Source organism: Telopea speciosissima, chromosome 1 (genome assembly GCF_018873765.1).
Source record: "Telopea speciosissima isolate NSW1024214 ecotype Mountain lineage chromosome 1, Tspe_v1, whole genome shotgun sequence".
NCBI classification, from domain to species: Eukaryota; Viridiplantae; Streptophyta; class Magnoliopsida; order Proteales; family Proteaceae; genus Telopea; species Telopea speciosissima.
Window position 1 is genome coordinate 81,070,129 of NC_057916.1, and position 25,697 is coordinate 81,095,825.

At 38.6% G+C, this 25,697-nt stretch overlaps 3 protein-coding genes across 3 annotated transcripts in view; all 3 read left to right on the forward strand.

Moving 5' to 3' along the window:
• Positions 1-1,888: 1,888 nt before the first annotated feature.
• LOC122658295 (GDSL esterase/lipase At4g01130) lies at positions 1,889-4,440 on the forward strand. The gene is made up of 5 exons (XM_043853220.1): positions 1,889-2,209; positions 2,794-3,012; positions 3,113-3,270; positions 3,429-3,699; positions 4,094-4,440. The coding sequence occupies exons 1-5, from the start codon at positions 1,990-1,992 to the stop codon at positions 4,360-4,362; spliced, it is 1,137 nt and encodes a 378-aa protein (XP_043709155.1). The 5' UTR covers positions 1,889-1,989; the 3' UTR covers positions 4,363-4,440.
• An 11,192-nt stretch (positions 4,441-15,632) lies between these two features.
• Positions 15,633-25,697, forward strand: part of LOC122666802 (ABC transporter C family member 10-like) — a 108,306-nt gene continuing 98,241 nt past the window's right edge. The window contains 1 exon segment of the mRNA XM_043862877.1: positions 15,633-15,767. The gene's annotated coding sequence lies outside the window, so the exon portion shown is untranslated.
• LOC122666812 (ABC transporter C family member 10-like) lies at positions 15,687-25,037 on the forward strand. The gene is made up of 12 exons (XM_043862889.1): positions 15,687-15,767; positions 15,929-18,014; positions 18,783-19,103; positions 19,183-19,269; positions 19,893-20,480; positions 20,561-20,725; positions 21,352-21,646; positions 22,754-22,968; positions 23,064-23,369; positions 23,946-24,009; positions 24,096-24,335; positions 24,635-25,037. The coding sequence occupies exons 2-12, from the start codon at positions 15,954-15,956 to the stop codon at positions 24,745-24,747; spliced, it is 4,455 nt and encodes a 1,484-aa protein (XP_043718824.1). The 5' UTR covers positions 15,687-15,767; positions 15,929-15,953; the 3' UTR covers positions 24,748-25,037.

The window sequence follows — 25,697 nt, forward strand, 5'->3', positions numbered from 1 at the left end:
GTTATAAGCTTCAAGATAATTTTATTTAGTTCAAAACGACCCTTATATAAGGAGGTCGGATTACAAAGGAAAAGGAAACATAAACATAATATAAAAAAATAAAATAGAAAACTAAGATTCCTAAATCACACGTTAGAGGCTCGACACACTCCATAAACGTGTGAATTTGACCCCAAAACTTGAGGTCCAATATATGAATTAATTGGACATCATGTAGAGTACTAGTTGACGTTTCTAAAAAGATATTATGGCTCCGATAATTCCACCCGAATTAAAAGTTACGGCTCCTAAAAGTTGCGTGAATTAGTACTTTTGACCTGATTGGGTGGACTTCTACAGGTCCAACCAACCGATCCAAAAATTCTTTATAAATCTTCTCCACATTATATGGAAAGTGCTAAAGACCTGGGCTGGCTATTGGTTGAGCACCTCATCACTCGACGTCTCAATTTACCACTATTTTAGTCTTAGGCTGGCTACTATGAGTTTGGATCCCGTCCTGAGGGGACGGGTGGGGACAGATCTCACACCCTCCATAGAATGTGGGTCCTATGTGTTAGAGACGGCCCCCAAACCCCATGAGGGATGTGATATCTGTTTCCACCTGTCCCACGTAGGGACTGGATCCGGACTTAGCTACTGTTGACTCTGACCTTAATTCTATATATGGGTAGAAGAAAAATATAAAAAAATACACACACACACGCAACAAAAGCCACACGTCTCTCTTGAGCTTTACTTTACTTCTCCTCACTCACCCTTTAAAGGGATAAGGATATATGTATTTGTTATCCTTATAGGATTGACGTGTGGTTTGTGCGATTACCAAAGGCGTAGGGCATGGATTTAGGTACTGGTTTCGTATTCATATCGATGGATTTAGGTATTGTTCAGGAGTGTGGCTCTTGTGTCCAGATACAAGACCCTACGAAATGCATGTAGTGCCCCCCCATCCCCAATGAAAGGCGGAATTCCCACCCTTGTTGATGTTTCTAGTGTGTTTCCATTGACCCTCGTGCTAGTGCAGGAACCACATTCCCAGACAGAAAACTCTCTCCCGTTGGTTCATATTATTTCCTCTATCTTTTAGACAGCTCACGCTCTGGGGTTTCTATTCCTCGGCCCATATCTATAGTCAATTGGGTCTGATACTTCTCTCTGTATCATTGGGATTAACCCTTTTTCTTTAGCCATTCATCTCAACCAAATGAAGGAATTCATTGTCATAGGTGTCTGTATCAATATGAGTCTTGATTGATACTAACATGACACGGATCGGACCATATCAGACTGGTCTTAGTTGTAAATTCATAAACAGATCATTTTTAAAACCTAACAATTAAAGAGAGGGTACCCAAATACTTATAAGTTTTCACATTAAGTTACTCACATCCGATGTGAGATTATTACTTCTGCTTTTTACGTCGAACCCCAAACTTACAAAATGCCTTTTATATCCTGAAACCCATCCAAACACAATGATGACCAATTTGAAGATCAATTCTATAAACTAATTGCTTTAATTATTATCATTCACCACTTAACAGTTAAAGCCCCAAAAGGTTCCATGCACGAGGTCCGTTCTATTGGCTTCATTTGTGAAATCAAATCCATTGAATCAGTCCATTTGAATCGAAATAAACCGAGCCCAACACCGATTCCTGCCGATCCAGAAAGATTTCGGACTCGGACTCGGACTCGGACCAATTTCGGCTGATTCCCAGTCAATTCCAATTGAACCATTGGGTTAGAATGATCGATGTGAACCCTTTTTCTTGGTGAGATTCATCTGTCGGTCACAGAATCTGCAGTTACCAGCTCATCCAACGTACACTCTCATTATCACTAAACTATCTAATTTGCTTGCCTTTAGATGAAGAAGATGAGCTTTCTTCATTCATATTTCCAGTACCAATTCATGTCTTAATTGGTCCTTCTGTTTCGTTAGAGACTTCTGCCGGATTCCGGCAAATCAAAGCCGTTTTGGTCATGTACTGGGCGGTGGCGGTGGTGATTTTGCCGATGTTGGTTTCTTTTAGTGAATCCAAATGTGATGAGTTCAGTGCAATTTTCAACTTCGGAGACTCAAACTCTGACACAGGCGGGTTTTGGGCTGCTTTTCCAGCACAGTCCGGTCCCTTTGGTATGACCTACTTCAAGAAACCAGCTGGCCGTGCTTCCGATGGGAGGCTTATCATCGATTTCTTAGGTAAGCCTTTCCAATTCTTTCCATTTAATAATTACTCTAAAATTAAAAATCTTTCTTCTCGTTTAATTGAGACCTGGGTTCGGTACTGGCTAGGTATCTCTTCACTTGATGCGACCAATATCTCATTCTCTCCACTGGGGAAAATTATCTCCTCCAGTTCCCCCTCTACCCAGTTCCCCTAGTGCCTCAAATAAGGGAGAGTAGACGAGTTGGGCATACGAGAACGGCTCACAGCCATCAAGATGGAATCGGCCCCATGTGGACGGCTGTGAGCCGTTCTCGTACGCCTCACGTACATGAATATGAGCTGGACTTGGAATAGACCCCACCCGGGCAGAGTGTGCGGGCAAAGGTAGGTTAGTCATTGTGACCCCTTTTAAAGGTACTGGAGAGCTGGGCCGGTAGGGAACTGAAGGGGATAAAGACCCAGTTGTCTTACGCAGTGACCGCTCTTAAGACATGAATCCAAACTTTGCCTAGTAGCCAAATCTTTTACCTTTGCTCTTAGAATTAACATAAAAACAGTTTTGTGAAATTGTGTATTATTGTTAATAGTATTTCCTCTGTTTTTTTTCCTTAAACAGCTCAAGCTCTGGGGATTCCATTCCTTAGCCCATATCTACAGTCAATTGGGTCAGATTTCAGGCATGGTGCAAACTTTGCAACATTGGCATCCACTGTTCTACTCCCCAATACTTCTCTCTTTGTCACTGGGATTAGCCCTTTCTCTTTAGCCATTCAGCTAAACCAAATGAAAGAGTTCAAGGTTAGGGTTGATGAACTTTACTCCACAGATGCTCCTGGTAAGAACTTTTCTTCTAAATTAGTTTTCACTGTCAATACTCAATACCCAAATTCCATTCCTGAGCTTTTTTATTTATTTATTTTTTTCTCACTTTTCAGTTTCAGTACACCTGCCTTCTCCAGATGTTTTTGGGAAGTCTCTATACACATTCTATATTGGCCAAAATGACTTCACTTCCAACTTGGCAGCCATTGGTATAGAAGGTGTTAAACATTATCTGCCTCAAGTCACCACTCAAATAGCTGGAACTATCCAGGTGAGCACTCAGCCACTCACAATTACATACTAAGGCTGTGTTTGGTATGCATTCTAGGTCGATAATGCATTCTAAAATGGTAAAAAAAAAAATTGTTCATAGCATATACCAAATAAAGCCAAACAAACAATGGTTGTTTATCAAATCATGGGATGCAGGAGTTATATGAGTTAGGGGGAAGGACCTTCTTTGTGCTTAACCTTGCACCTATAGGATGCTACCCGGCGTTCATCGTAGAGCTCCCTCACAATAGTTCTGACTTGGATATGTATGGTTGCATGGTCTCCTACAACAATGCGGTTTCTGACTATAACAACATGCTCAGAGATACACTCCGGCAGACTCGAGAAGCTCTTCCGAACGCATCCATTGTATATGTTGACATACATTCCATTATGCTAGAACTATTCAGACATCCCACTCTACATGGTAAGGTTTCTTTATTGAATGACTTATTTAGATAAGTTTATTTGGACTGGCCCGAGTAAATGAGGTCCAAATTTTGTACACAGGTAGGCCCCAAGATCTCGACCTACATCTTAAGTTTCAACCCAAATGGATATTGTCAAATGACAAAATAAAGCTTTGAAAACCTAAGGACTACGGGATTGGATTATATTAAGTCCTGAAATTTTGAATCCAAACCTAGACCTATCTTTCGTACAATAAAAATTATCACATCATCCTGCCATGTAGCTCAAATATTGGATTGTTCATATAAGCTTATCTCAACATGTCTGTATAATTAAAACAAATTATGTCTTTCTAGCATTTTCACATATGGATTTGATTTTTCACTTCTTATTTATCATTTTTCATTTAGGACTCATGTATGGAACTAAAGCATGTTGTGGATATGGTGGTGGTGCTTACAACTTCAATCCTAAAGTTTATTGTGGAAATAGGAAGGAGATCAATGGGAGCATTGCTACTGCATCAGCTTGTGATGACCCACACAACTATGTGAGCTGGGATGGGATACATGCTACTGATGCTACTAACAAGCTTGTCACATGGGCCATTCTCAACGGTTCTTATTTTGAGCCTCCTTTCCCCATTTATGAGATTTGTGATCTGGAACCATTTGATTAAGTAAATCACTTTTTTTTTTAAGGAAATAATTTTATTGGGATGCAAATAAATCACTAATTTTACATCATGCAAGTTTAATAAAACTATTTAATCCTCTTAAAATTGTCAAAATTTCTATTCTAAGATGGTGGAAAACTAGGGGCTTTTTCTTCTACCTCTTGTCTTTTTACTGTCGTTTGTGGTCGATGGGTTTACAAGTGGGGAAGGGAAACCCTTCAATAGATGCATCTTTTGAGCATGGGCATGAAGCGCATCACAGCTCACCAACCGCACTAGGCATCTATTGTAACAAACGTGCAAAGCCATACAAATATACAATGCTGCGATTTACATGAATTCAATTGAAGTAATTTTGGAGATATCTAATTATTTCTGAACTTTGGTGAAGTAATAATTTCCATGCTTCCACATGCCTTTGCTTAAATCCCAGCAGTTCAACTGCTTTAAACATCCACCTGTGATATAAAACTAGTTGGCTTGTATAGGGGAACAGTCTTTAATAGTCAGTACCAATGTCACTAGATCTTTTGCCTCACCACTTACAAAGAGGAGATCCATCCCTTGGAGGAATGGTCTTCCATTCCTAAAATAGAGAAGAATCCATAAGGTGTTTGAAGTAAACAAGAATGACTACTAACCGAATGCACCCTGCTCATAATTTCTGTCCCATCCACCACCTGAAATGCATGCCCTTCATTGTGGCTGTCCAACCAGCTATCCCTTCCGCTCTCGCGCAGGGGTGTGGAACCAACATTCATGGTGACCATAAAAATGCATGAGCATGGTGGAATGGATGGATTTGCATCTGATACCATGATTGATCAGCCAATACACTCAAACCAATCCCAAATTTCAAAACATTGAAACAGAGGACTATGAAGTAAGTGTTTTTTTGCAAAGAGTTAATGTTTGTCAAGGATCTGTCTCAAGTAATGAGAGTTATTTATACATGGGGCTATTTATATTATCTGGGAAGCAATAGTTTACCCTAACTTGAAATTTTATGAAGACCCTGAAGAACCATGGTGAGATATTTCAAAAAATAATAAGAGGAATTCCTCCAATGTGTTGATCTTCCTAAGGCATTGTTTTGCAGAAAATAGCATTGCCCTTCTTTATGATGAATCTGCACCAACAAATTCTTACCAGTGTAGAATTAATTAATAGTTACAAGGTAGAAGGTAAAGATGGGAGAATGTGGACTCTATGTCAGTGATTTCATCTCTCAACCCCTTCTATTGTAATTTTCAGTATGACAGTCCATAAATGCAAACTTCATTTCAGCGAAAATGCAAAGAACCTAGATGAGTTTGGCCTTCATCTCTTAGTTGTTTAATGGCAATAAAGAAACAAATTACCTCCAGCTTCTGTTGGATCTTAAAAAGAAGATGATGAAGTGCAATCTCCTAAGAAAAATGGTGAGGGAGTAACAGAACCTTTGTTAGGATCAGAGTCAGACCTCTTCTTCTCCAAGTTGGTGGCTTATACATTTCTCTATTGGCTTCCATTCTACATTAGCTACACAGGTACCAATTTCTCTCTGTTTACTGCTTACTATGAAATGAATTGAAATTGTTGCTGTCAGGACTGAATAATTCTTGTGGGATAATGTTCTTCTGTGAAAAATAGAGCCATCTCTTAGACTCTCTCCTCCCATATGGGATGAGTTCTGTTTAGTCTCATCTAAGATGAGAAAAATGGATTTCCTCATTTGATTTTGCTCTGTTATTATCCTGCAGAAATCGACGGTAAGTATTTGTCCGATGAAACAGCAGGGGACCTATCTACAATGTTCGATGTTGGGGGGTGCTTGGTGGGATTCTTTAATGGAGTGCACCTGCAAATATGGAAGCAATTAATCTCTTGGGATCAAATTACCTCCAATCACAAACCCAATCCCATGGAGTACTTCTGAACAACCCTCTTAGCTTTGTTCCTAACCCTACTCAAATGCAATCTAGTTCATCAAATATAGGAGCTATATATATTATTGAGAATAATAACATCTGTAATAACAACTTGAACAGTTCATATGCCATTCCTCCTATAAACCCTAATTCTGAATCAGTCTCTGCTTCTCCATAGTCATCTACAGTAAACCAAATGGAAAAAGATCATTCCAACTGAAATCTCAGCTCCCTCATCCACCTCAACCATTTTTTATGCTTTGGGAGAATTCAATCTTGATGATGAAACCAGTGACTTTTTCTGGACAGATTTAGTTATGTACGTATTCCTACTTTTCTAGTTTAGGCACAAAATGAATACAAATCCATGCTATATAGCTAATTCCATTTTCAATAGTTGCATAGAAGGGGAGGGGGGAATCATTGAGCAAATAGATATAGCCATTTTGTCACTTGGGTGAACCACACAAGCATCTCATATTTGTTTCTGCTAAAGCTCATAACTAAGACCTACTATCACTGCTGATTGAATCTAGAGAAACACGATAAAGAGTTACAGATTCTTTGAAATATCAAATAATCTCCATAAAAAATTGACTATAATGAGATTATGAACATTGATCAGATACAGAGAAGTTTGACGAGAAAACTAGGAAGTTAAAGGAAGATATACAACACAATATGAAGCCAAGTTTCACGAGATAAATTTGAAATACGACCAGTCAAATACCATATTTGAGTTGCAGGAGTAGTAGCAGTTCGTTCCATCATTACCAAACCCTAAAAGGTACAATCTGAATCTTCCTAAGGATTGGATCTATTGTTCTCAACTGAAGTTACCGATATCTTTGAATACTTATGGGATGAGATTGGCCAGATTGTGATGAAATATTAAAACAAGACATGGTATGATATTAAACAATAGAGATTAGAGAAGAAAAAAATCAGATTCTAATGACTAGATTCAAGGAGAATCAGAGTTCGAGAACTCGCGAGATCTCGGTTTTTGGAAAAGCCGAGACGAGACTGCGTGCGAGTCTCAAAAGTGCAATATTTCGGCGAGATCTCGGATCTCGGTTTCAACCTATTTTTCTAACCCACCTACCAGTTAAATACCTTACCTAACTTGACAAAACTCGACATATCTCGGCGAGAACTCGGATCTCGGGTTGACCCAAAGTTGAGGCTTTGAGTTGGAAAAAAAAAAATTGCACCAACTCGGCGAGATCTCGACTTGTTTCGGTTTTTCCAAGAGTCGAGTTGGTACCGAGACCCGAGTTTTAGTACCTTGAGGAGAATGTTAGTAGAAACTAAAATGAAAAGCATCGTTGTCAAGGCATCCTGGGCGCCAAAGCAGTTTCTAATGGGCAAGTGGTTGCGATGGTGTTCAACGCGACAGACACAAAAGAAGAAGAAGAAGAAGAAGAAGAAGAAGTTGTAAGAGCAGCTGCTACCACCATCGCCAAAGCCAAGGAAGAGAAAGGGCGTTGCACCAGACACAAAAGAAGAAGAAGGATGTTGCATCTTTGTTTGCTTGCCTATATCAAAGAGACGACAGGGGGGGAACCTAGGGTTTTTTTTCACTCATTAAATTTGATTCATTTTATTTAAATTAAATCATCAAAATGCAAAAGGTCTAGTACCTGATCAGAGCAGAGTTGATGAACTTGCGATCAAATCAGAGCTTCCAAGCTTCTTAGATAGAGAACCAGCCTTTCTCCAACGCATGCTCAATCTTCCAAGCTTCGATCTCAAAAGAGAGAGAGAACCAGCACCTTTAGAGAGGTTAGAGCCTCGAGGTTCTCCATAGCCTTCAAAGATTTTTATATTTAAATCGAGAGAAAAGCCCCCAAAGTTGAGAATCCCTGGGTTTTGAATTTACTTGTGTTTTGGTCTGGAAATAAAAATAGCAACGTTATTTTACAAGTGAAATTTATTCTCTGTGGGAAAAACATTCCCTTGGCAACCAAACACCTAGAATTATTTCCCCTGGGAAAAAAATGTCACTTTGCATAAAATATTTGCATTCCCCTTGCAACCAAACAAAGCCTATATGTATTGTCGGGTTTTTGTGCTTAGTCAACCTCAACTGCTTACTACTTGTCATTTCAATAAAGCTCAAATGCTCTAGATTTGTCCTTCAAATAAGTGCATAAAAAAGGTAGGTTGTCAACCTGCCTTAAATTTCAACCTAACTGATTCCGACCCCAGTTACTAGACCTAAAGAATACACAACTAGACTTTGAAAAGCAAAACCAAGGGATGAACTCACTCAATGGATGATACAAGCATCAACCAAAATCCACCTGAAGCAACTTCCTCTTTAAAAAGAAAATTTGTTGGAGTTTGTTTTGTTTTTCAAAGCTTTAAATCATCTCTTCTCTTTTTGTCTTCTAGTTCTTTTTAGCTCTCTTGTTGTCTTGGTTTTGAAATGATGTTTAGCACCCACATCACCAATTTTCAAAGGTGAAGATTGATAATGATCAAATACACTGCAAAAACTTGAAGGGGAGGGGGAAGATACTGCATAACAGATTCTTGAATCAGCAATGAACACTGAACATGATACTCCGCATGTATTCAAATGCATGAGAACTGATTGAATCTATATTCCAAACCAGAAAGATAATAGTCTGACCATTTGTTAACTGTTACATTTGAGCTTTAAAGGCTCAGTTGCAAGCCACCTGTAAAAATTTTCTCATTCAGATTGACTGTAATAGTTCTATAAATGAAATTAAAACCTGCAACTACAGGTTCTGCTCTGCCAGATTTTCTTATTTTTGTTAAATAATTAAGCATTCAAGCATAACCAAATATGTATATATATAATAGCAAATAGGTTTCAAGCCCCCACTTTCTTACATCAAACAAGAGAATATTTTCTACAGCTCAAACAGAGGGTTTGCATCTAATATGATCCACCAGATCTTTCAAGCCCTGTGCTACCTGTGCCAACACAATTTCTGGGTAGAAATATTAATGGATGTATGAAATTTCCTTCAACTATGTCGCTATATTTAAAACTAGGAACTCTATAAAAGATTCAATGAGTTTTTGATGTAGTCCAAGATTGGTAGATAATCCAACTAGGAGCCAGTAACCAGGATCTGCTATGAACTTGTAAATTGGGTAGGTCAAAAATAGGGTTTTTGGTGAAATTAGGGTTAGGGTTTGATGTATGGGTTATGTCAAGTTGAGGTAGGGGAGTCTATCAGTGAAGGTCCTGAGATGTTTTGATGGATGGAAGTGTGTAAACTTGAAAGGGCAGCAACCTAGATTTAGGGTTTTGGGTTTTGGAAAAGAGGGGAATCTAGGGTTTACAATGAGAGGATGGAGCTAGGGTTTGGATTGAGTGCTATAGGGGCACAGATAGAAATCCGGTTCTGGTTTGGTGTGGTTTTGATGGTCTGATGTGAAGTTATGATGAATTCACAGAATTAGAAAGTAGGAGAAGGAAAATAGAAACTTAGGGTTTCAGACAAACTAGTCAGCAATTGAATATCAGATCTGAAATGAGAAGAGAAGATAATGTTTGTAGGATTTGCTCCAAACCCAGATTCAATAACTTAAAGTAGAATTCAGAAGATGCAGTAGAAGAAGCTTGAAGATCAAATAACTCGAGTCTTCAATGGGAGAAATCAGATTCCAACCAGATCCGTGACTTTATTCTTCACCAACATGGATCGAGTAGCCCTCTTGAGTGATTGAAAACAATCCCCAAACCTGATATAAGAAACCTCTTGAAGTTGTAGAAGATCACCTTGAAGAACCAGCTGCAGAAATAGAAGAATAGGAGAGGGAGGGGATTGAGTATGAAGATGGGAGTCTTACACTTCCATTCACAATTGTATTAAACAAAAATTCTGAAGTCATTAATTCGTGGGGGCTCTCAAGAGCTCTTACATATCTATAGCATCATGGCTGAATAGAAAAACAGACTTAAACTAGGACTCCCAACAATAATTAGAAACTAGGACTCAAACTAAAACTAGGATTCCCAAATAGGATTCAAAACTAAATCCCAATTAGGATTACAATTTCAAATAAAAGACTAAATAAGGATTAAATAAACTCTAAACCTAATCCCCTGATTTAGTGCTGGTGCAGGGAAATCTCTACACCTACACTACTGCTGGTGTAGGGAAGAATCCCTACACCTGTGGCTGGTTTTAGACAGCCATTTACATCAGTTTGTTGGGTACCACTGTAGTGTTAACACATAATAATCTGTTGAATAATGTAAACCAGAATACCGTGGGGGTATTCTGGTCTTTTGGGTGCTTTAGTATTATGTTTTATAGTTGTTTATGTACTGCCTAGCTGTATTGGCTAGGCAGGGGTATTTTGGTCATGTAATTTCATATTCCAGTATTATAAATATAGGTGCCTGGGTGATCACAATAGATCATTCAAGTTTTCTCAGTTCTGTTTTTTAGTATTCTAGTTTCGAACATAATCCAAAAACAAATAGACCCCATCTCATTCATTAATACCATATAATCCATATATTGGTATTAGCTTCTGCTTGGGATGAGAAACTTGAGTCATCAATCCAACCTCTAAGATTTCAAGTTAGGATGGAATTTGGATTGTGCGCAACTCAAATTGCCCATGCTATAAGCATCATAAATTTCTTGCAATGCTAAGTGGGGTAACTAGTACTGGCCAAATAAGATAATAAGAGGCATATTATTGAATTTGGAATCCAAAACCCAGAGAAGAAGAATCCGACATCTGATTTGTACAAGACCCAAAACCCACCCTTTACGAGGAAGGAAGCGATTTGAGAGTCTAACAGTCGCAGCGGCGATTTTAGTGTTCGAGCTTCAGATTTGAAGGCATGAAGGAGGAGATTTGCATGGTGACCCCAATAATCACAGGGTGAAATATGATCCCAATCTCCAAAACCTGCGGCACCAATCTCTCCTTAAACTTTGCCATTTCCTCCGGCTGTCGACTCCCACCATCATGGCAACTTGCCTGTACCACCCCATGCTAAAAAATTCCAAGTGAAGCAGTTCATGAGATAAGGGGGAGTGTTATACGCTACCCAAGTGGGTAGCTGATCCGGACTTGGTTGTCAACCTGCCTTAAATTTCAGCCTAACTGATTTCTACCCCTAGTTACTAGACCTAAAGAATACACAATTAGACTTTGAAAAGCAAAACCAAGTGATTAACTCACCCAATGGATGATACAAGCATCAACCAAAATCCACCTGAAGCAACTTAAAGAAGTTTTTTCCTTCTTAAAAGGAAAATTTGTTGGAGTTTGTTTTGTTTTTCAAAGCTTCAAATCATCTCTCCTCCCTTTTGTCTTCTAGCTCTTTTTAGCTCTCTTGTTGTCTTGGTTTTGAAGTGATTTTTGTTTCGTCCCACATCGCTAATTTTCAAAGGTGAAGAGTTCTTTATAAATATCCATGAGTCCTATAACTGATATAGGGTTCTAGAGGAGAGACTCCCCCTTCTACCTACCTGTCGTGGCCGGGGTATGAGCTCACTTTTCTTTTTTTGCATTGATTTTGGCTCCAAATTTTAGATTTGTTGAACTCTTTTGAATTTGAATTTGGCTCCAAACAAATTACATTGAATGTTATACATGTACTTGCACCTACCCATATACGTAGTGGGGTTACAAGGTTCGAAAAACAATGTGTGAATGTTCTGTGATAGCATTCTGTTCATTTGTGATCACTTCAATCATTCAAGGAGATTCAAGAGAGCGTTATATTCATTTCTAAAGGTACTTATGTCAAGTCCATGTTCCCTGTTATCATTTTCTTTCATCGGTTTGTATTCCTATATTTGAGTTTTTGAGTATAGCTTGCGGACTCCCTGTGTAATCATGCTTAGGAGTGCAACCTTTGTGATTGGTAAGGTGGTTTTATCTTGGAGGTCTAAGCGTAGATCAACCCTGTGTGCACTAATAGAGGCAGTTAAAAACCTTAAGGAGAGAGTATCTAATACGACTCCACCTTGTGTATTGGATTCTTCAACGTCAACAAGGAGTAATTTACAACATTGCATTCGTGCTAATTTATCAAAAAGACATCAACAATGTACTTTACATCATCTACTATTCAAGATTCCTACTACTACTATATATCAGAGTTTTACTTTGGAGATAAGTCTAATACTGCCCATTTACATTTCATTTTACAAAAAAATTAAGAAATCCTTTACAAGAACATGCATGACATTTTAGAACAGCTCGTCAAATAAAAGATGACTCATCTTAGGGGCTGGATCCAAACAGCCTCTGTAAAGGATCGCCCTTCATGCTTCTGCATAGCAGGATGGTACTTACAGTCCTCAAGAGAATATAAGTAGCTAGACTTTCCATAGCAGCGAAACTTTGAGAAGTAGACACAGTTTGTTGATATTCTTGGGACATCAGTCGCTACAAGAGAAGAGTGAGAGCTGACAAACACTGTTACACTATTTAAGCTCTCAATTTTTACCCATTCCATCTTGGACAAATCCAGTTCAAATATAAATGTCTTATCAGGATAATTTGTGTGCATCAATAAAACCTTCTCCTTGAATTCGACCAAGTGTTTAGCTGTCATCGCTTCAGAAACCATAAGAGGAAGATTAGGTCGAGTCACATGAAGGATACTCCAAGTATGTTTCTGTGGATCAAATACCCCTACCCAATCAAAATCAGAATATATATCATTATAACAATAGAATAACCCGTTACAGAAAACTGGACCATATTCCCCAAAAAGATAGCGACGCTCAGTTAGGAACGTAAAAGTCATCCACTGTTCATCCCCTGAATGACAAATGCTAATACTGATAATCTTTTTAGCGCACCCTCCTTCAAACAAGATACCAATTTCAATGGCAAAAACTACAGAGTCAGGGGATGTGGGTGCACAAGATAAAGCAAAAATCGGATCATGCATTTGGATATAGGGAAGATCAACTCTTGACATGGTGAAGGGATTGAATAAGAAAAAGCTATCGCCAGAAAACAGTGCCCATCCATCCTTGGTGCAGCGGATCGTTGTATGCATTAGCTCTGGGATTTCATTAACATAGAACTTTCCCTGCGAAGGGTCAAAGAATTTGATTACACCACCCACAGCTGGGGGGAACAGGAGCCATGGAGATTGGTTTACCACACGGAGTGAACAGGCAACATGTCCCCATCCCTTACAAACACAGGACAAGTTGATATTATCTTTAAGGCAGAGACGGGTCACAATGTGCTCCAGGAGTTCTGTAGGAGGCTGCAGCTCAATCACTCTGACCCCGTACAGTATTGCATGAATAACAACCAATTGAACTTTATTCACTAACAATATCCTCAACATTAACCCTTGAATACTTCAATCTATTAGATTCTTCTATCCTAATAAAAAGGCCTTCAAACTCAAAACAAGTTAAAATCCAAAACTAGAACATTCAAAATCAAATTCTTCTACAAATCCTAAATGCTTTACGTTTGAATCCCATCACAAAGCCTACAAATTATACACCATGAAAGCAAATATGGGAACAACCTAAATAAACTATGACAAACAAATATGAGACCGCATTTCAAACTCTAAATATTATAAGATGAGACCTGACTACAGATAACCCAATAAAACATTAAACTGCTCATTTTCTACTAGAAACCCTGAAACGAATTGAATTAAAGTAGCAACAGATTGGAACTAATTTAAAACCCAACCAAGTAGTCACAAAAAAAGAGTAGCCAAGTAGAAGAACTTACGGTTTCTCTGTCTTTCTTGTCAACCTTCTTCTTCCCGTCATGAAGAAAAGCCTGATGAAGTATGTGAAAATGAAGTTGTAGAGTATAATGTTCTCTGTCCGGGAGCTTGGCAAGAGAATTGGACAAAAGCACCTTGTTTTGCCGCGGAGGAGGAAGTCGAGGGAATGGCGATTTAGGGGTGCCGTTGCCCGTTGGGAAAGAGGGAAACAGATTAAAAGTGTTGAGAAACGCTTTTGCCTTCTGGATTCACAGGTGAAGTTCTAGGGAATCATCCTCAAAGCGGATTGGACCAGTGGGTTGACTCAATCAAACCCTTCACCCATGGCACAAACCTGACTGATTCTGGGCGTGAACCTGGTCATCCGTCTGGGCGTCAGGGTCAGACATAGTTGGGCACAAAATGACCGGGACACCGGACACCCCTGCCTTTCCATGGAGGTATTGTGGTCATTTCACGTTTAATTGTGTCTAGCACAGGTACACGACACAATCAGGTGACGTTCCTTTTCCCTTCTTACTATTAATCGTAACTGGAGTGTTGTTCTTTGCTCGGGAGCGCATTTAGGCACAGGTTGCACCCAAACACATGGGATGGGATAGGAGTGGGATTAGCACCATTTATGGGGTGGGGCCTGTCATTTTGCCCATCCCCAATGTGTCTGGGCGCATCCTGTGCCCTTGTTATTGGGGAATGATTTTCATGACAACAATGGGCAATTGAGCGGGTTCGGATCGACAGGGCCAAACTTGCACCCCTAATCTCGCACTATCTATGGAGTTGGGTTCATGTTTATGTATGTGAATGGCTCACAACCGTTCAGATGGAATCCACTTCATGTGGGTCTCACAGAGTGGATTCCCTTGCAGCCCAAATCTCACACCATCTATGGAGTTAGGCTCATGTTCACGTACGTGAATGTACGAGAATGGCTCACAGCCATTTAGATGGAATCCACTCTGTATGGATCTCACAGAGCGGATTCCAACCGTTCTCGTACATTCACGTACGTGAACATGATCCTGGCTCCCATCTATGACTATGAGATGTCGGAACCACCTCTGGGGTGTGGGGATGACTCTAGTAGTTACGTCAATTTGGATCCTCTACTGCCGAGCTCCTGGCTGCGTAAGGGAGAGGAACCTGATTCCACAAAAGTGTGCTTACAACGAAAAGTCCGTGACATTATGGTCATGCAAATGCTGTTACGGCGGCATAAGTATATAACAAGCAGTGCCCACTTTCCTCATTTCAGTTTTCATGGAAGGGGAATGCGTTTCCGACCTTCCTCCTCCTTCCCCTGGTGTCTCTCCAACGCTGTGTCTCACTTCAGAGTTCAGATAGCAGTTAACAGCTGCTGCCCTGATATTGATCGATTCATTATATGTGGTGAGTTACCAGACTGGACAATATCTTACTTTCCTTTTAGTTTTCTCTATTGGGTCACTCTTCCCAGACTGTTTGATATGTTTTAGAGTCAGCTCAAGTGTTCAGAAACGTTTCATTAAAAAAAAAACAAAAATTTTGGTCTTTCGTATATATTTCCATTCATCTTTTTTATATGATGTTGTCAATCATTCTACAGTTTCTTTCCTTCTCCTATTATGGTTCTTGTTCTGTTTGAATATTGTTTTAGTTATGCTTTCCGAAATTTTGTACTTGTACTGATGTTAGTTTGGGTTTATCCACAGAAACATTGGCCAAGGAACTTTTAAGAACTACCATTTCTCAAGGAACAGAAGGAAAAAGATGTCATCTTCAGTCCAATGCAGGTACGTAATGGGTTACAAAAATCCTGTCCCATAACCTTACAAGCAATCAACTTCATGGATTCATCTTTTGGTGAATCACAATTCACAACTGGTACTATGAGGAAACAGAGGAGAAGGCTTCTATTCCTGTCTTCCTGACATATCCTTCTATATCAATTCAGATTTTGAAGAGCAAAGAAGCACAGCATGATGGAGGATCTCTGGACTATTTTTTGTGGGGAGTGTGATAGTTCATATGGAGGTGGAAAGCTGTGCTCTTCTGCTATTTTGTTCTTCGCCTACCCTTCTTCATGTATCAACAATGTCTTGGTCATTGCCTTCGATGTCCTGCTTCTGCTCATGTTGTTATTCAACTTCATTCACAAACCATCACCACCAATGCTTCAGATACCCTCCTGCTTCCAAGGCCTTTCACATTCTCAGATATTCTCTGCAACTTTTAATGGTGGTCTGGGGTTGGTTTACTTCAGTTATGGGATATGGATACTGCAAGACAACTTGAGAAATATGCAGACTATTCTACCCCTGCACCAGTGGCTAGTGCTGTTATTGCAAGGCTTTACGTGGCTCCTACTTGCTCTAATCATTAGCCTCAGGGGAAAACAACTTCCAAAAGCCTTTTTGAGGCTTTGGTCCATACTTGCTTGCTTGTTCTCTGGGATTCTCTGTGTTTTTTCAATCTTGGCTGCCTCCGTAGGGAAACAAGCATCGATTAAGATTGTATTGAATGTTTTATCTTTGCCAGGAGCAATTCTATTTCTGTTATGCACTTACAAGATATACAAATATAAAGAAACAGGTGATGCTCTCAGCAATCCTGCCCTCTATACACCTTTGCATGATCAGGCAAATGGCAGTGGTAAAACTGATTTGGATAGCAATGTAACTCCTTTTGCTGATGCTGGATTTATCAGTAAAATGTCATTTTGGTGGTTAAACCCCTTAGTGAGGAAAGGTGAGGAGAAAACCCTTGAGGAAGAAGATATACCTCGCTTACGCGAATTAGACAGAGCAGAAACCTGCTACACCCTCTTCATGGAACAACTGAACAAACACAAACTGTCCAATTTGTCTCCCCCACCATCAATTTTGTGGACAATAGTCTCTTTATACTGGAAAGAAATTTTAATTTCTGGGTTTTTTGCATCACTTAAGATAATCGCACTGTCTGCTGGTCCTCTATTTCTTAATGCTTTCATTCAGGTTGCTGAAGGAAAAGAAGCATTCAAATATGAAGGTTATGTATTAGCCATATCTCTATTCATTACAAAATGCATAGAATCCTTATCACAAAGGCAGTGGTACTTCCGAAGTAGAATAATTGGCCTCAAGATCAGGTCTATGCTCTCTGCAGCCATTTATAGAAAACAACTTAAACTCTCAAATGCTGCTAAGATGATGCATTCAGCTGGTAATATAATGAACTATGTTTCTGTAGATGCATATAGAGTTGGTGAATTTCCTTACTGGTTTCATCAAACATGGACAACAAGCCTTCAGCGTTGCATTATATTAGTGATTCTCTTCCATGCTGTGGGACTAGCAACATTTATGGCCCTAATTGTAATAATACTCACTGTCCTCTGCAATATTCCCCTTGCCAAACTACAAAACAAATTCCAGACTAAGCTCATGGTGGCGCAAGATGAAAGGCTGAAGGCTTGTTCTGAGGCTCTTGTGAACATGAAGGTGTTGAAGCTGTACACATGGGAGACCCATTTCAAGAATGTTATAGAAAGATATAGAACTGAGGAATATGCATGGCTGTCAGGAGTGCAGATGAGAAAAGCATACAACGTATTTCTGTTTTGGTCATCCCCCGTCTTGGTCTCAGCAGCTACTTTTGGGGCATGTTACTTCCTTGGAATTCCTCTCAATGCTAGTAATGTTTTCACCTGTGTAGCAACTTTACGTCTTGTCCAGGATCCTGTTAGAGCAATCCCTGATGTTATTGGAGTGGTCATTCAAGCAAAGGTTTCACTAGAAAGAATTGTCAAGTTTCTAGAGGCACCTGAGTTGCAAAATGAAAATATTAGGCAAAAGTGCAAAGGTGAGGAGGTCAGGGACTCTATTTCTATAAAGTCAGCGAATCTTTCATGGGAAGAGAATCCATCTAAGCTCACGTTAAGAAACATAAATCTAGTGGTTAAACCTGGTGAGAAAGTGGCTGTCTGTGGAGAAGTTGGTTCAGGAAAATCAACCCTTCTTGCAGCAATTCTTGGTGAAGTTCCACATATAGGGGGCACTGTAAGTTCTTTTCTCATACCTTCATTATCATTTATCTATGGTTGAGAACTAAATATTTCAGACTTGTGAGGACTGTTTATTATTTCTTGTTACCTTGGGATTAAACTTCTTGGTATAGTTTCTGATACATAAAGCCAAAATCTTAATGTCATATTCTCAGCATCAGTTAGGAATTCTAGTATTTTTGTACTTTCTCCAACACCTTTCTTATTCAACTTTAGAGAGCACATCCTTTCGTGATGTTCTGTTAATTATCAAAATTGACACCCATTCATAGCCAGGTATTAGCATGAATCTGCACAAAAAAAATTATTAAAATTCATGTAGGACGTCTGATTTCTTGGGAGAAATTAAACCTGCCGTCATTCTTCACGGATTGTTGAGTGTCATTAAGAATAAAAGTTTGTGGATTTAATGTTGATGCATGTTTGGTCATCAGAACATATCATCAACTTCATAAGTTTTTTTTTATATTTTTTTTATTCCATATTGTGTATGCTTTATCAATTACTTTGGGGCATATCCATGATAATTACCCTATACAGATGCATCTCGGAAGATCTTATCACTATGAGTGGCTATATATGGTTCAATGAAATCTACAATGGAATTAGCAGTGTTTTCAGATCTCATTTTCATTTCTTAAGTCAGAAGTAGTCATCTCCCGCAATATTTATTCAAAAAAACCTAAGTTCTTTATTACATTCTAAAGTGAATAGTGTCAACAATCATTGTTGAGCTATAAATTTTCTTCTTGTTCATTTACAGATTCAAGTTTATGGAAAGAGTGCCTATGTTTCTCAGATGGCATGGATTCAAACAGGAACAATACAAGAGAATATTCTGTTTGGTTCCTCCATGGATGGGCAAAGATATCAAGAAGTTCTTGAGAAATGTTCATTGGTAAAGGACCTTGAGATGCTACCCTTCGGTGATCTAACTGAAATAGGAGAAAGAGGAGTTAATTTAAGTGGTGGTCAAAAGCAGCGCATTCAACTTGCTCGTGCACTGTATCAGGATGCTGATATTTATCTATTGGATGATCCATTTAGTGCTGTTGATGCACACACTGCTACAAGCTTATTTAATGTAAACAGACTCTTACCTGCATACAATTTATGCTATTTGGCTACTATCTCTTATTGAATGTTTGAACTGTGTGTGGCAGGAATATGTGATGGGAGCTCTATCAGGGAAGACAATCGTACTTGTGACCCACCAAGTCGATTTCCTTCCTGCATTTGATTTTGTTTTGGTTAGTCAGTATCTAACTCCAGCCATGCCCCTCCTTTTCTTTTCTTTTTTTTTTTTTTGGTGTGTGTGTGTATGGGGGGGGGGGGGGAGAGATTCTTGTTACACATAGAGGGAGCATTGACTTATGGCCCTACAACATTAGTGAATAACATAAGTAATTATTTCTTCATCTAATAGGGATCAGGTTAGCTGTAGAAGTAACACGGCAGGGCCATAGCCCAAAGTAGACTTTGCGAAGTTCTACTCCTACTGACTATTAAAAACACACTTTCAAAATAGTTTGACCAAAACTAGTGTTTGTTTCTTGAAATCATTAAATCCCCTGCTATATCCATATATTGAAGAGAACTGGTGGCTGTGGTTGACAATTTACCACAATATATGGTGGGGAGATTAGAAAGAATAAGCTCTTGAATGAAATTTAAATAGAAATGAAAAAAATTACAGAGACAAGGAAAGGGGAAATATAACCACTTTGCCCAGCTATTTTGATAAATTGGTCTTCTAGGCCATGCAAATTTAAGCGGACTTGGTATGGGGCATTGACCTTACTTGAACAAAGATTGTATTGTGTACAGAATAAGAAGTATGGTGCATCTTGATGAAGTTCTGTTTTGTTGGCAGTTAATGTCTGAAGGGGAGATCTTACATGCTGCTCCTTATTACGAATTATTAGCCTCTAGTCAAGAATTTCAAGATCTTGCCAATGCACACAAGGACACGACAGGTTCTGAAAGGCTAGCTGAGGTTACTTCTCCCCAGAGGGGTGAAATTACTTTCGAAGAGATTAAAAAAACATACACTGAGAAACAGTTCAAAGCAACAGCAAGAGATCAGTTGATTAAACAAGAAGAAAGAGAAATTGGAGATGCAGGCTTTAAGCCTTATACACAATATCTAAATCAGAATAAAGGCTTCTTGTATTTCACAATTGCAATTCTTGCTCACATCATATTTGTTGCTGGGCAGATATCTCAGAACTTTTGGATGGCTGCTAATGTTCAGAATCCTAATGTTAGCAAATTGTTACTAATCATGGTGTACTTGGTAGTTGGATGTGTGCCAACATTAATTTTGATCTTTAGATCACTTGCTACATTTGTTTTGGGTATCCAGTCATCGAAGTCCGTATTTTCTCAGCTATTGAACTCTCTTTTCCGTGCACCGATGTCTTTTTATGACTCAACACCTCTAGGACGGATATTGAGTCGGGTGAGCATCTCTAACATAGTACTTAACTTGAAGTACGCCTTTAAATTTTTTTTCCTGACTTATCTTTCTTATTTGTACAGGTCTCTTCTGATTTGAGTATTGTAGACCTCGATGTCCCATTCAGTTTAATGTTAACTGTTGGGTCTACCATAAATACCTATGTGAGTCTAGGAGTATTGGCTGTTGTTACTTGGCAAGTTCTATTTGTATCCATACCAATGATCTACTTGACACTACGGTTGCAGGTATATCATATTAACAATTATATTATCAAATTCCAGGTTCTCAAAATGCTGTCTTTATTGTCTCTGACATAGCCACAAGGATTAATAATATCTGTTCATATGAATGACTCACTATTGGATTTAGCTAGATTATGTCATAAATTATAGATATTTATTGCATTTGCATAAACTTCTCATCCAGCATCTAGTCAATATAGCTACAAACGTGATCAGTTGGATACAAATCCAACCTCATCAAATGGTCATAATTCAAAGCTGTTTTTATTGGATGATAATCAGAATGGAGGGTAAAGAAACTTCATAAATGTGATGAGACTGTTCTTATGATTGGAATACTTATAATCCCTATTTGATATCGTTTGTTGGACCTGTCGAATGGTCCCTTCACCCTGCACATGCAAAGCCTTTTTTTTTTTTTTGTCATAAGCACATGCAAAGACATAGTCACAGAAATGCACCACTTCATTGCAGATGCTTTCATATAAACAATGAATAAATAAAAGAAGAGAAATTACAAGGATTGGTTCTTCCTGTTCTCCTTTCTGGATTTTTTTTATTAGGCTTTTTCTTATTTTCATAGTGCTTCTCAGAAACTAATTATGCTGGATTTTGGTTTTAATCAACAGAAATACTACTTTGCTTCTGCAAAGGAGTTAATGCGGATCAATGGCACGACTAAGTCTTCAGTAGCAAATCATCTGGCAGAATCCATTGCTGGAGCCACGACGATCAGAGCTTTTGACGATGAAGAGCGATTTTTCGCTAAGAATTTCAATGTCATTGATAGAAATTCTAGCCCCTTTTTCCACAATTTTGCAGCAAATGAATGGTTGATCCAACGTTTGGAACTGTTATGTGCCACCGCTCTTTCCTCCTCTGCTCTTGCCATGGTTTTGCTTCCTCCAGGAACTTTTGTCTCAGGTGAGTTCCTACTATTGTCTTGCTTCAGCTGTTATGGTTATTTTCTCTTCCTAATTAACCTTCATATCCCAACTAGATTCGTGAATTTGAAATCTTGTCCTCATTTGGAAGCACGGCATATAGATCTTGATACATTCACTGTTAAAATTATAATTTAACCAGATCTCCCTCATTTAAAAAATAATTGGTTTAACCTCCATATTTTGAAGCAGAAGATTAAGTAGGAGTGTAGGATTATGAAGAGAAACAAAATAATCACCTAGAACTCACCTTTCCAACAGTTGTTTTAATTTGAGGTAAAATACTTTATTTAAATTCTCTCTTTACCCTTTCCTTTTTGCTTACTAGAATACAAACTTTGTGTTTGCCATTCAAAACCTAGTTTAATTTCTTCCTATATCGCTAAGATTGGATAATTGAGTGTCTTTTTTTGGCGGTGGGGGGAGATTGCTATATTGTAACAGTAACAGTGTTACACCAATCAATGTAACTGTTAGAAAGGGAAGCTTTCAGGAGGTGTTTTTTGGAGGGCTTATGTTGGTAGTCATAGTTATTTTCAAAGTATGAAGATTTATCCAATCACATTTTTAGTCAGGGAGATCAAGGTAGTTCATTTTATATAAGACAAGACATAGTGTATATGTGACAACAAGTTGCTGAATTGTTTTAAAGTGCATTGAGCCTTATGCCTTCTGGTTTACTTTAACCTGAGATTTACAGAAAATGCCTCTAGGATTAAGGTTCACCCCTCAACCGGGAGGCACATGATGCATATGCCTTACACCTAAAATGTTGACTATCATATGCATAATAAAGTACTTCCTTGTTTCTTAGAGATAAAAACTGCAGGTAGGGTGTATATTATTTTTGATTATTTTATTTTTTACTTCATTGAATTTCCTTTTCTTATTTTTCTAGTAAATGTCATATATCCTATGTATTTAATTGAATCTTAAGAAGTCAGACTTATTATCTAGCTTGGTAGGCTTATAAATCACCTCCTAGGCAAGTGGGAAAACTCTTTACACGTACTGTTTGAAACACTGATATGAGTAACTACTGGTTCATGCATATTGTACACTTCCATTACTACTCTCTTGATGGCAGGATTTGTTGGAATGGCGCTATCTTATGGTCTTTCATTGAACATGTCCCTCATTGTCTCTGTTCAAAACCAGTGTTTACTAGCAGATTACATCATTTCTGTTGAAAGGTTAAACCAGTACATGCATATACCCAGTGAAGCCCCTGAAATCATAGAAGAAAACCGGCCCCCACCAACTTGGCCTGCTGTGGGTAGAGTAGAGATCCGTGATTTGAAGGTAACTTATCTGCAAGAATGTGTCTCTGCATGAGTGTAATTTAAGCATAATAATTCATGAAAAAAATGATACACTAAGGAATTGTTGTCAAGCAGATCAGATATAGGCTTGATACTCCACTTGCTCTAGCTGGGATCAGTTGCACATTTGAAGGAGGACATAAGATTGGTATTGTTGGTCGCACTGGTAGTGGGAAAACTACTTTGATCAGTGCTCTGTTTCGCCTTGTGGAGCCAGCAGAGGGAAAGATCATTATAGACGACCTTGACATCTCCATGATAGGTCTTCATGATCTGAGGTCACGTATTGGGATCATACCTCAAGATCCTACACTATTCAATGGGACCTTAAGATACAATTTGGATCCCTTATCACAATATACTGACAAGGAAATATGGGAGGTATGACAACTGTTAATGTATGGTTTCCTTAGAGTTATGTTAGATTGTGAAACCACCAAGAACAACGTTCTTAATTTTTTCCAAACGTGGCTCCAGGAATTCTATTACAATAAGTTAAAAACTTAAAATTTCTTACATCATTACTTTCCCTAACACTAGACTGCAGGTGTTGTGTTTAAGTATTCAAAACTCTAATATTTGGTATTGATTGTGTCGAAACCTGTAAGACCACTTAATGAAATTGCTCTCAAATTGACTTACTTGTTTATCCTCTATGGCTAAGAGAAATCTACTTGTCTGTGGGAGATAGAACGTAAACTTGATAGAAATGTTAAACCTTTAAGACAAAGTTCAACTTTTATCAAGTTAGAAGGAAAATTGATTTGAAGAGGGACAGCAATTCTCTAGTTTAGAGGTCTGATGTAATTGTGAAAAAGCACAGAATTGCTATGGAAACTTGTTCCATGTTAGGCACAATGAGTAGTTATTTGAATAATAGATTTGGCATCATCATCAGTAGCAGTTTCAGTGTGACTTGCTATTTCTAACTGCTTCCATGTCCATGCACTTTGAAAGGTCCTTAGAAAATGCCAGCTTCAAGAGGCTGTACAAGAGAAAGAAAAGGGTCTGGATGCTCTAGGCAAGTTACATATATGGTCTGCCTTGTCTTTCTTTCTTTCTTTATGATTTATCAGCTATGAATCATTTTAAAACCTAAAATTACAGTAATTGAAGATGGATCAAATTGGAGCATGGGACAGCGGCAGTTATTCTGTTTGGGCCGTGCTCTTCTAAGAAGAAGGCGGATATTGGTGCTTGGCGAAGCTACTGCATCAATAGACAATGCAACAGACACAATACTTCAGAAGACCATTAAGACTGAATTTGCAGATTGCACAGTTATTACAGTGGCCCATAGAATACCAACTGTCATGGACTGCACAAAGGTACTCGCCATGAGTGATGGTAAGTCTCACCTTCAGCCTATGTAGGAACCAAAAATTAAGAGTACCTGACATATAGAAGGAATGCTGTTTAAATGTTTAATAGATAACTAGCTACCCTATCAGCGAAGGAAAATTGTTTAAGTGTTTATATATATATATATATATTTTATTTTTTTTTTGTTGGGGGGGGGGAGGGGGGAGGGGGGTAGGTTCTGGTGGTGGGTACCCCGGCTCAGAGAGCCCTTCCCCATTAGATAATGATCAAGTGCTTGGTTGACAGTTTGAGTGTCTTACACCTACTATTTTCATCTGTTTCAGGAAAAGTAGTGGAGTATGATGAACCAACGATGTTGATGAGGAGAGAGGGATCATTGTTTGGCCAACTTGTTAGGGAATACTGGTCACATTTTCACTCAGCTAATCAACATTAGATAATGAAAAACAGTCTAACAAGAAGATGTTTATGTAGGAAGGCCCATAGACTGTGAATGCAGGGAAGAGTAAAAAGGGCCTTACATTTTTCTATTTCCTGTGTAATGTATCATGCTCTAAAGAAGTTCACTCTATCCGAAATGGTAAGTATCTATTACACATCTATGTTCTTCGCATTTGACTTCAATTCTAGTGTTCCCAAGCCCCAACTCATGCATTTATAGTCTTTAATCTTTGGAGATGTTTGACCTTTACTCTTGTCATAAAGGACCTTGAAAGGGAGGAATGAGAAGGGACAGGCTCCAAATGGCTCAGCGAGAACCATAAACACAGACTTGAACCTGCGAAAGAGCTGTCTCTGCTCAGTGCTGCTCAATGCTCACAAACTACACTTCCTCATTGTTGCCTCATGGAGGTGCTTCCTTATTAGAATTCTAGTAATATATGAAGACGAACCGGGTCCTGTTAAGTTTTGGGTTTAGTAGGATATTTTTGTTTTATTAGTTGGGTTTATCTGAAATTGAGTCGATTAGGAGTTTGAGTCATTAATAACTTTCTGATGCAGATTCATCACCCAAATGGGCTTATTTTATTAGGAATAAGTCTAGGGTTGGGATATATAATGTTGGGCCTTCGATCCCATGGGTTTTCTATGTGACTAGCCACTATTATGGGCCTAAAATATGGGTAATTAGGTTGCGTACGAGATTAGATGTTTTAGTCCTATACTTATTTTCATGTTTTTAATGTTTTAAATTGAACCGGTCCAAAGCTGGTTTGAACCAGTGGTTCAATTTAAGTGATTTTAATAGTTTTGCTTTTAATTGTTTAGTTGGACTAGATTAGGACTCTATTTTGAGTCTATTTAGTTTCCTAGTCAGTTTAAGTTACCTAATAGGTTAAGGATTGGGTTAGGCCTTTCCTTTTTAGTGTAGGAGTCTAATTTTGA